The sequence below is a fragment of the Protopterus annectens genome, chromosome 1.part0, assembly GCF_019279795.1.
Source record: "Protopterus annectens isolate FY-2018-M chromosome 1.part0, PAN1.0, whole genome shotgun sequence".
In the NCBI taxonomy this organism is placed as follows: domain Eukaryota; kingdom Metazoa; phylum Chordata; order Ceratodontiformes; family Protopteridae; genus Protopterus; species Protopterus annectens.
Genome location: NC_056725.1, coordinates 776,231,556 through 776,244,294, shown reverse-complemented (window position 1 = coordinate 776,244,294; position 12,739 = coordinate 776,231,556). Strand labels below are relative to the sequence as shown.

Below are 12,739 nucleotides of genomic sequence, written 5' to 3'. Positions count from 1 at the left end.
AATATTTGAAGAAAACAGCCATGGAGTGCTCTGATAAAATATCACTCCAATCTGCCCGGTGATAATACAAGCCACTTTACCTTCTCCTTCCTGGAGGCTGCAACAGCACACTAATCCTGCCCTAAGAATTCTGATAGCATCCACAACGGCTGGAAACAGGGATGGGATGCTAAGAAAGCTTAACAATGTCACGTTAAAACAGCCTGAAGTAATGGCCAAGCACACCTCAGTGTGTTATATGGGGTTCAGGGACCTAGGCAGCAACACACTTCCCTGTGGTACATTTGTTTGGCGAAACATGGCTGAAGTAACATTCAGCTGCAGAGAAATATGGATGTTCTGAATTCCATGTGGGCAAAGAGAAGCACACGCTTCCATGCCCACACCTTTAATAACAAAGTACACGGGGAAGAAGAAGTAATGAGTGTTGTACTCAGTGCACAGTACATACTTATGTAACTACAACATGCAGAAAAGTGCTACAGCATGGAAGAAATTATGCATGCTACTGTAGTCACATTTATGATCCAGTATGCATTTTAGGCAATGCTCCCTACAAATTGTTTTGGTCCACATACACCATTATAAAGGCAATGCCCACTGTGAACTGCATTTTTACTGCCACTGGCATGCCCACTGGCTAGCCTGTTGCTGATGCCTGCCATACTGCCTGCCGTCTCATGTTGCATTGGGTGCCATGGACATTATTTTCTCCATGTGCATTCAGTTACTGAAGTTGTGGGCATGGACCACATCCTTATATTTGCGCACAAAGATTCTGCAACAGACATATTTCTCTGCAGCTCACTGTCACTTCAGCCATGTGTCTCCACTCAGGTATAGAAGAGGGAAATATCTTGCTGCCTAGGTGCATGAAACCATTATAGGATCTTGCTAAAGGAGGCATTATCAAATGAACAGCTGGAGGAAGCCAGGGACTTTTGAGAGGCTAAAAAGTCTATCTGCAAAACGAAGGCTTCCTGAAGTGAGCCCTCAGGAGAGAACTTGGGTGTAAGTCACATGACAACCAACAGCTCCAAAACCAGGGCTGTGCCACAGTTCATGCTAGCACATGACTGGTAAATTTGGCTGGCTAGTGTATAAGAAGTACATCCTTATGCATGTCAATCACAGGAAAAAGTTGAAGACTGCTTACTGGTAAACTGGATAAACTAAAGACAACTACAGGATCCATCAATGACAGGACTAAGTTATGTGAGCTTCTACAAAGTTCAGTAATGTAGATGTCCCAAGTTTGCAAGTCTGTCAGCACATCAGATATAACAGCACAGGTGAAATGAAGAGTACCATCAACCTGTGCACCGATGACTCTGGAACCTATGTGGTGGTCCTACAAAGAGGAGTCTGTCTCCAGTGGAATACTTTGCAGGTTGCAATGTGTTTAAATAAATGGAATCTGAAATATAACGTACCACATTTTAAGGACATGCACTTAAATGTGAGAATACACTGGGAATCAGACATCCTTAAAAATGGAATCCCTATGGAGGCCAAAGAAAAAAATATCAGTGAGATAACCACAGGCTGATGTATGAAGACAAGTGCACTATAAAAGGCAAAATCATCAGCTAACATGGTTCTGGTATGAATAGCTATGAGAAAAGATTATAGGTGCTGAGTTCATCCTCCTTTTGCACAGATCTACTAACAAAATGTTATTTCCAGTAAAGTGAACAATTCGTGTGATTATAAATGGAAAAAGATAAATGAAAAGAAAACATCTCCCTGAAGTTACCATAAACATACTATAAAGAAAAGAGATGAGACAAGAATATACCACCTTATCATGGTGTAAATGCAGCAACATATTTTTCCTGTCAGCATGTTTTATATGTATCAGTGATTCAAGCATGACCTTCCTGTCCTGGCCTGTGTGGAATACAGCATGTTTCCGCTCTGTATATGACTATTATAAAGGTACTCCATCTTCCTCCCACTTCTCAAAAATAAGTTGCTTGGCTTGACTGGGTATGTTAAAATATCCATACATTCAATATTCTCCTTGCACTTTTGTGGCATTTTCCTTACCAGCTACAAATCAATAAAAATAAAAAGAAACTGAACAAAAGCCCTGACAAGACTTTTTTTGGCACCAGCAGCAATTGTTTTTTTCTGAACTATTTAATGTTAACATTTATGAATATTCAGGAACTGAAAAATTACCTAAGCAAGCTTCGTCTGGCCCCAACCACTGCATTAGAATCATGGATCACCCGTCCATTAAACACCACATATCCAGAATAAGAGGTCTCACCAGTTCCAAGCGCCACCACCTCATATCGCTCAGTTTTGGTACCATAGCAACAGGTATACTCTTAAAAAATAAATAAATAGAAATTCAAATGTTTTGTTTCCACATTAGAAAATTTTGAAGGTTACTAACAGTAGTAATAATGGCATGATCCTTCAATTAACAAAATTTCCAAAGCAAATAAAAAATGCACCATTATTGGGTTTCCAAGGAAGCAGACTACGAGGTATCAACCAAATCCAAACCATGATAAGAGGCATAACATATAAATAATGACATACACACATATATATATACATGTGTATGTGTGTGTGTGTGCGTGTGTATATATATCTATATATATATTTATATATATATATATATATATATATATATATATATATATATATATATATATACATACATATATACACACACACATACATATACACACGTGTGTATGTATGTGTATATATATATATATATATATATGTATATATATATATATATATATATATATATATATATATATATATACACACACACACACATACACACACATATATGGTTTACTATCATTTATTCGAAGTGAAGTCGATCGACGCCACTTCGTTTGAAAGTCGGAATGTCAACCGTAGGCAATGTCTAACACTGATATTGCCGAAATACACATCTGCCCCTATCTCCACCCATGTTAAAACGCGTCCCTAGGTAGCAGTCGACATGTATTTCAGCAATTCCAGTGTTCAACATTGTAAATTTCGCACACTCTTGGTCAACCATGTGAACAGTCGAACGAGTACATTTCTGGTATATGATAGTAAACCTATATATATATATATATATATATATATATATATATATATATATATATATATATATACACACAGACACACACACAGACACACAGGAGCGCTACAGAATCCTGAAAGCCCAAAATACTGAAAACTCAAAATCCTGAAAACACACAGGATACCAACACTTACTATATTTCAGCACAAGTACTGTACTTAGTGTAGTGAAGTACAATCTCGGAATTGATAAATACAAGTAGCAGGGGGTGTGAGGGGCACAGTCCCCCCACATGGGGGTGCAGGGGGGCTTTCCCCCCTGCATATAGTTGAAGGGTAATACGTTTCTGTAGTACTTGTGCTGGAATTTAGAATCCTGTGTGTTTTCAGTATTTTGAACTTTCAGGATTTTGGGCTTTCACGATTCTGTAGCACTTAAATATTTAGATAGATATATATATGTATATATATATATATATATATATATATATATATATAGATATGTATATAGGGTTCCTATTACGTTATCGAACTTCAACAAGTTCGAACCCTATATGGTCGAAACCATATAGTCGAACTTGCTGAAGTTCGAATACAGGAAAAAAAGAAAAGAAAAGATGCAACAGTAAACTAACTGTTGCAAGCAAGGGGACAAGCTCCCCTACACCCCCCCATCGCTCTTTAAATATACCAACTCCGAGACCGCACTGTAGTGTGGAAAGGGAATATTTCCCTTTACTGCACTGTAGTGCGATATCAGAGTTGGTATATTTAAAGAGCGGGGGGTGTAGAGGGTGCAGCCACCCACATGGGGGTGCAGGGGGCCCTGCTCGCAACAGTTAGTTTACTGTTGCATCTTTTTTTTTTTTTTGCCGTGTTCGAAGCTTTGAAACTTCGAACAGACAAGTTCGATAGTGTCGTGTTCAAAGTTTCAAAACTTCGATAACGCAATAGGAATCCATACACACACACACAAATACATACATACATATATATATATATATATATATATATATATATATATATATATATATATTCTTTATCGAAATTTCACAATCTCGAAAAAGAAAAGTAAAACCCCATTTCCACGAAAGTGCACTTTCGCAAAAGCAGATTCACCGAATTGGAAAAAAAAATAAAAAACTACTGTAAACACTGTTTTGCAGAGGGGGCAAGCCCCCCTGCAGCCTCTCACACCCCCTACTTAAATATACTAACTCTGAGATTGCACTACAGTGGTGAAAAGGATATATTTCCTTATCCCCACTGTAATGTCCTTCGGTGAACAGTCTTTCACGAAAGTGCACTTCCGCTTAACTGGGTTTAACCTTCTATTTGTCGATAAAGTGCGTTTTTGACAAACAGGACACCTATATATATATATATATATATATATATATATATATATATATATATATATATATATATATATATATATATATATACATACACACACACACACACACATATATATGTATACGCACACATACACACACATATATATGATGTGCGTGTGTGTGTGTGTGTATATATATATATATGTATTTATATGTATCTATATATATATAGAGAGAGAGAGATGTGTGTGTGTGTGTGTGTGTGTGTGTGTGTGTGTGTGTGTGTGTGTGTATATATATATATATATATATATATATATATATATACACACACACACACACACATGTACATATACACATATATAGATGTGTATATATATATATATATATATATATATATATATATATATATATATATATATATACACACACACACATATAGATATATATATAAAACACACACAAACACATGTACAGTGGATATAAAAGTTAACAAACCCCTGTTAAAATGCCCTTTTTATGATATAAAAAATGAGACCACAATAAACTATTTCAAAACTTTTACCAACTTTAATGTGACCTATAACCTGTACAATTCAATTGAAAAACAAATATGTTAAGGGAAAAATATAAAAAATAAAAAATGTACAATACGCTGGTTGCATAAGTGTGCACAACCTTAAACTAATACTTTGTTGTGTGTGCATACCCTTAAACTAATTCTTTGTTGAAGCATCTTTTGGTTTAATTACAGCATTCAGTCTTCTTGGGTAGGAGACTATCAGCATGGCACATCTTGACTTGGCAATATTTGCCCACTCTTCCTTGCAAAAGTGCAGATTGTGAGGACATCTCTTGAGCACAGCCCTCTTCAGGTCACTCCACAGATTTTCTATTGGATTTAGGTCTGGGCTCTGGCCGGCCATTCCAAAACTTTCATTTTCTTCTGGTGAAGCCATTCTTTTATTGATTTGGATGTATGCTTGGGGTCATTGTTGTGTTGAAAGGTGAAATTCCTCTTCATCTTCAGCTTTCTAGCAGACGCCTGAAGGTTTTGGGCCAAAAGTGACTGGTATTTGGAACTGTTCATAATTCCCTCCACCTTGACTAAAGCCCCAGTTCCAGCTGAAGAGAAGAAACCCCAAGGCATGATACTGCCACCACCATATTTCTCCACGGGATGGTGTTCTTTTGGTGATGCAAAGTGTTGTTTTTGCGCCAAACATACCTTTTGCAATTGTGGCCAAAAAGTTCAACCTTGGTCTCATCAGATCAGAACACATTTTCCCACATGCTTTGGGAGATTTGATGTATTGCTTTGCAAATTTTAGCTGGGCCTGGATGTTTTTCTGTGTAAGAAAAGGCTTCTGTCTTGCAACCCTACCCCATAGTCCAGACATATGGAGAATACGGGAGACTTGCCACATGTAGTACAAAACCGGCACTTGCCAGAAATTCCTGCAGCTCCTTCAGTGTTGCTGTAGGTCTCTTGGCAGCCACCCTGACCAGTTTTTGTCTTGTATTTTTATCAATTTTGGAGGGACGTCCAGTTCTTTGCAACGTCATTGTTGTCCCTTATTTTCTCCACTTTTTGGAGACTGTCTTCACTGTGTTCCATGGTATATCCAATGCTGTGGAAATGTTTTTGTACCCTTCTCCTGACTGATACCTTTCAACAATGAGATCCTTTTGATGCTTTGTAAGCTCTCTGGGAACCAAGACTTTTGCTGTAGCAGGCAACTGAGTAAATGTCAGGAAAATCCTACTATTTATTTATTTATTTAACATTTGTTAACCGGGAAAGTCCAACTTGGAACAAAACCAATTTTCAGCGGATGCCTAGGAAGAAATGCTCCAGACGCATGTCTTTGAAACGTGGGAGGAAACCAGAGCACCCGGAGGAAACCCACACGAACACAAGGAAGACATGCAGACTCCACACAGAAGGCACTCAAGCAGATAATTGAACCGGAGAACTTCTTGCTGTGAGGTAACAACGCTACCGCTGCACCACTGTGCCATCCTACTAAGACAGTTGAACTTTATTTGAGGTTAATCAGAGTCTCTTTAATTGATGGCAGGTATGTACCCAAGAAGACTGAGTGCTGTAATTAAATCAAAAGGTGCTTCAACAAAGTATTAGTTTAAAGGTGTGAAACAAAGTATTAGTTTAAGGGTGTGCACACTTATGCAACCTGTGTATTGTACGTTTTTTAATTTTTTTTTTTATATTTTTCCCCTAACAGATTTATTTTGCAATTGAATTGTACAGGTTATAGGTCACATTAAAGGTGGGAAAAGCTTTGAAATTATTTATTGTGGTCTCATTTTTTTATATTACAAAAACCTGGCATTTTAACAGGGGTGTGTAAACTTTTTATATCCAGTGTGTGTGTGTGTGTGTGTGTGTGTATATATACACACACACACACACACACACACACACACACACACACACACATACATATATATATATACATACGGGTCTACTTTGTTTCATTGAAAGCTCATTTCTCTGAATTTGAATTCACCCTGACCAAATCGCTGAAACCTCAAATTACTGAAAACTCATTTCACTGAATCTCATTTCACTAAGGTGAAGTACTGTAACTGTGTAGAGTAGTATAAGGCAAGTATGCCCTTTTCCCCCACTGTAGTGCGATCCTGGAGTTAGTATATATAGTTAGGGGAGGGGTGGGAGGCACAGCCTCCCTTCATTGGGGGGTGTGGGGTGGTAAGTCCCCCCCCACCTAGTTTGGTTTTATATTATATTTTACCGAAACCTTCAAAACAATACATTTTAAACCATAGAGATGCATACTTACAATACCAATGACTAACTCTTACCAGAAGACAATATATACCCAAACCAAGTGGGGGGCTATGCCACCACACCCCCTAATATGGGGGGGATGTGCCCCCGCACTCCCCAACTATATATACTAACTCCTGGATCGCACTACAGTAGGGAAAAAGGCATGCCTTTTACTTGCCTTACAGTACTCTACACAGTGCCAGTACTTCACTTCAGTGAAATGAGTTTTCAGTAAATTGAGCTTTCAGCGATTTGGTCAGGGTGAATTGAAATGAGCTTTCAATGAAACAAAGTAGACCTATATATATATATATATATATATATATATATATATATATATATATATATGTACACAAATGGGTGCCTGTCTTTTCATCTAAAACATAAGTTATCAAACACCACTTAACTAAACTCATTTCATCTAAACCAGAAAAATTCAAAAACAGAACAAACATCTTCAGCAGGAAGTGGCAATGCCCTGCACCCGCCTCACCACTAAATTATATACAACTCTACAGTCTCGCTACAGTACAAGAAAGGGAAAAACCCTGGAAGTGCCCCACCAGCTTGCACAATAGAGCACAAATGACAATAGTTCCACAATGCACTTGGTGGAACTGCCCCCCCCCCCCCAAAAAAAAAAATGAAAGAAAGCAGCTGCGTAAAGCCCTCTTGGAAAAAAAAACAGCAAGTAAAGGGAAGTAATCACATATTTATAGTATTCACTGATGGGTTCAACAGAGTTAACATACACCTTCTGCAGTCCTTGAGATTCTTTGAAGACAAGAAGAAGGCTTTACCACAGAATGACTTGAACAATGGCCCTCTTAAAGAATAATCTGCTTCCTAGGTGAAACTTTGCACTGTACTGCTAAATAATATCATGAAATGACAACCAAATGGTAGTGACAAATAAGCCATCTGTGGACACATTCTTGAAACCTGCACTAGAGGACATAAACATCCCCCCATGGAATAACACCCCACAATGTTTGCCAAAAAGACAATTATCAGCTGCCTAGTGAAAATAAAATAACGCTCTGCATGTCCTGCTATCGTGCTGGCTAAAACACAGCTGCATGGTGAAAAAGTGTTGCTGTAGTTGGCAACCCATTTCTGTAGGTTAACATAAAACAGCATAATTTCAAGTTTGGTAACATCTGTTAACAGCAAAGTTCATTTTAATTAAACCATGGACAAGCTAGTCACCTGTGCTTTTAAATGAAAAATGGCAAGAAAGAGCAAATCTTGGACACAGAGGATATGATCCCCTGTGTCTTCAACACCCAAAAATAAAAACAGTTTAATGGATTGGCTAAGCAGCAAGCTCAGAAAAATCACCCTAGCTCACAGCATGCACATACAAACAGCAAGATGTCGGTGTCTATAGCGCCAGTTCACAATTTTTGGCTCTCATCACCTTCAAACTATCACACCTGCAAACCACAGAAACAAGGATGTAAAATTATAAATCTCTAGCGATACTTACTCAAGTGTTTTTGCTACACGTGGTAGAGAGGACCGATCATCTACAAAGTGGTCGTGAGAGTGAGTGAAAGATTTGATATAAACACTACAGAGAATCCTCCAAAGATAAATATGACACAATGGCTACTCTCATTATAAAGAAGTTATATACTTGACCATAACATTTCATCTGTGTTGTCCATGTTCATTCTTCAGCGAATGGGTTCGTATCTGACCATCGGATCCAACTTGGCCCCCTTCTACAGATTCTAGGATACACATTTTGAGCTATTCCCTTACTCATAATGCCCCAGACCAATAAAGCACCTCAGATTGAGTTTGCTGCTATTAAGTATATATTTATGAGTTATGTACTTACCATAACTTGGTATCTGTGTTGTCTTCTTTCATTCTTCCTCACAGTCGGGTTACGGATCTGACTTGGCCGCAGTTTTACAGACTAGGATCCAAGTCTCAAGCTCATCCCATTTCCCATAATGCACTGTCCTGTGCCTAGCTCCCACAGATCAAATTTGCTGCCCAAATAGCTGATACAGTGCAGAAAAAAACAGAAGGAAGTACTAATAAAGAACCAGGGGCTCAAGAAAAAAACACTAAGATTAATTCCTAAAAAGTTCTCTCCAGGTCTTCTAGAACATTCGGTATAGGGATGGCTGGGAGGGAATGTGAGGAGGAATGAAAGAAGACAACACAGATACCAAGTTAGGGTAGGCACATGACTCACAAATCTGATGTTGTTTCTTTCATTCCTCCTCACGGTTAGGTAAGAGTCTCCAGCTATAGAACTCTTGGGCGGCCTCAAGGAAAAATATGCTGGAGCACTGCAGAAATTAAGGAAGCCCTGCTCCTGGAAACAATGTCTATTAATGCATGACAAAGGTATGAGTTTTTGATCAAAGTGGCTGAAGCACAGATATTATCTAAAGATGCCTTGGAAGAAAAGGCAAATGAGGTGGACACAGACCTAGTTGAGTGGGCCTTAGGAGGATGGGGTAACTGTAATCCATTCTTGGCATAAATTAATAGAGTCTGTTATCCATTTATCAAGAGTGACTTGTGAAACCACCTGACCCAGGTGGCTATGACAAAAGGACCCTAACAGTTGCTCAGATTTTTGAAAAGGTTTTGTCCTATGAAGATAAAAACTTAACTGTCTATGAACATCAAGCAGATGTAATAAAAGTTCTCCTTCATTAGAGAAATTTGGAAAGAAAACTGGCAGTTGTATGGATTGATTGAGGTTGGATTCTGTACCCACCTTAGGGATGATAGAGGGATTAGTATGAAGAGACATTCTATCTTTATGAAGATGAGGTAAGGTGGCTTAGAAGACAGTACCTGAATCTCAGAAATATTTTTTGCTGAAGTAACGGTGATAATAAAGACCATCTTCCCTGAGAGAAACTTTAAGTCACAAACACCAGATAGTTTGAAAGGCTTTTGAGTTAGGCCTTGTAAGACCACAGTAAGATCCCATGGCAGAGAAGTCTCTAACTGGAGGTCTGAGGAGGATGATTCTATTCAAGAAGGCCGTGCACAATTTGGAGGTTGCAAGGGAACTAAGAACACGACCTGAATCGTAGTTAGAGATGACTGCCAACTGAAGTTTGATAGTACAGAAACTAGCTCCCTCTTTGAAAAGAGATGCTAGGAAAAGAAGGATAGCTGATACTGGAGTTGAAAAGGGGTCAGTGTTCTCTTTGGAGGCCCAGAAGACAAATCTCTTCCATTTAACCCTATAGACTTTCTTGGCAGCCATTTTCTGGGAAGCTAGTGTAATGTCTCGGACAAGGGAAGCAAGCCAGGACCTTCATACAATAACTGGAAGTGGAGAAACCAACAGGTCAGTTTGAGGGATATCAAATTGGGATGGAAACCCTCTATCAGGTGAAGGAGGTCCTGTTTGGGTTCCAGTATCCATGGAGGATATTTCAGATGAGATCAGAGGGAGGGGAACCAAATCTGACGAGGCCAGTAGGGGGCAATAAGGATTACCGAGGTCTTCAAACATTTTGCTTTCTGAAAAAATTTTGGGATCATGGGAAGAGGAGGATAAGCATAAAGGAGATCCAAGGGGCTAATCGTGAACCACAGCATCCATTTGGGACTGCCCTGGAGGGGGATCAGAGCGAAGTAGTTGCTGCACTTGTTCTGGGGGGGATGCAAAAAAGATTGCAGCAGAGTTGGACCCAGTGGCTGAAAATCAGGTCCATTACTGATTGGTTAAGGTACCACTCGTACAGGATCAGGATGGACCTGCTGAGTGTCTGCCAGAATGCTGGATTTCCCCAGTATGTGAGTTGCAAATAGAAAGCGGACCAAAGACGTCGCCCATTCCCAGACCCGCAGGGCTTCTCTGCACAATGGACGAGAGTGGATTCCTCTTTGCTTGTTGATGTACCACACCACTGACATGTTGTCTGTGTGAATCGCAATAATTCCTAGAGGGAAAATGTCCTGAAAGGCTTGCAACACGCGAAGGACTGCTCTCATCTCCAGAACAGTGATATACAATCCGGTCTCTAAATGTGACCACGTGCCTTGGACCATCTTTCCCTTGAAATGCCCCCCCCCCCCATCTCACCTGGGAAGTGTCCGTGGTCACCCTGGCTGAGAGGGAAGGAAGAAAGAAAGGTCTGCTGATAGTCAGGTTGTTCGACAGAAGCCATCATTGGAGATGCTTTCTGCAAACCAAAGTCAATTTGATAGGAACAGATAGAGGCTGGTAGAGAAGAGACCATTGAGCAGCCAGGGTCAATTGAATCAATTGCATAAAAACCTTGCTAACAGGACTAAAGAAACAGCAGCCGCATAGGTCCAAGAGCCTGAAGTGTCAGTTTCGCCAGAGGAGAAGGACGGCTTAAGATGGCTCGAACTGGAACTATCAATGTCTGTACACAGAGGGGGTAGAGCTGCAATCTGATTCATTATATCCAAGGAAGTCCGGTTGAAATCCAAACTCTGAACCGGAGATAGATTCAAATTTGTCAGGTTTCCTTTCCCAGATGACAGGCAAGGTTGAAAAAGTAATCCCTGGTCTGGAGCAGCTGATGCCTGGTTGGGACAGTGAAGAGCCAGTCATCCAGCTATGGAAACAACTGGAATCCTTGCAGTCTTAGGTGAGCTGTGACTACTGCCATGCATTTGGTAAACACCCTGGGGGCTGTGGTGAGTCCAAAGGGCAGAGCTTTGAATTGGTAGTGACTGGCTCCCAGCCGAAAGTGCAAATTACTTCTGGAGCATCTCTCTATTTTGATGTGACAATACTAGCCCTTTAAGCCTACCGAGCACATCCAATCATCCTTTTGCAAAAGCGGGAAAATGGACTGGACCATAACCATTTGGAACTTTGCCTTCTTTACAAACAAATTCAGTTTGCTTAGTTCCAAAATGGGTCTCAGGTCCCCGGTTTTCTTTTGCACTAAAAAGAAGCATTTGTAAGTTCTGAATCCTTTTCGCTTGGTCAGGACCTCTTGGATGACTTTTTTTTTGCAGTAGTTTTTGAATTTCTGCTACTGCTTACTCCCCGAGTGGGTGGAAAATCAGGGAGTCTCTTTAACCTCTCTGGTGGAGAAGGAAACACAGGATATAATAACCTCTGGATATAATCTTTAGCACCCATTTGTTTTGTGTTAGATTGGTCCAGGCAGCTGGTTGCAGTGAAAAATGACCTCCGACCGCCTGCAGAGATGGGCAGTCAGGCAGAGCTTTGGGAGTGCTAATAGGGCTTACCAGAGAAAGGTGCTCTGAAGCCCTGATTCTCTGGTCCCCCTCTGCCCCATGGGCGGCGTCTCCCATTGAAACCTCCTCCTCTGCCTCTAAAGGAAGAATCCCTGCTCTCATCCCGGGAAGACCCCTGAGATTTTCGGAACCAGGTTTTCTGCCTATTGCACTAGTTTCTAGAAAATGTGCACTAAGGGATTGAAAACCTGACTCCGACGGCAGACAAGGTCTTCCCCTACTGCTCTCTGCTGGTAAGAATCTCTGACAGATGGCCAGAAAAGGGAGGAACAATCAAATGGGGTATTCACAAAGGACACCTTAAAGGATTCTATGA

The 12,739-nt window shown here is 40.0% G+C and overlaps 1 protein-coding gene across 1 annotated transcript in view; it reads right to left on the bottom strand.

The window, feature by feature from the left end:
• LOC122794480 (adenosine deaminase domain-containing protein 2-like) overlaps positions 1-12,739 on the bottom strand; it is a 1,461,320-nt gene that overhangs the window by 678,336 nt on the left and 770,245 nt on the right. Inside the window, exon 7 of the mRNA XM_044062915.1 lies at positions 2,185-2,335. Coding sequence (XP_043918850.1) covers positions 2,185-2,335 — 151 coding nt within the window. The remainder of the gene's footprint in view (positions 1-2,184; positions 2,336-12,739) is intronic.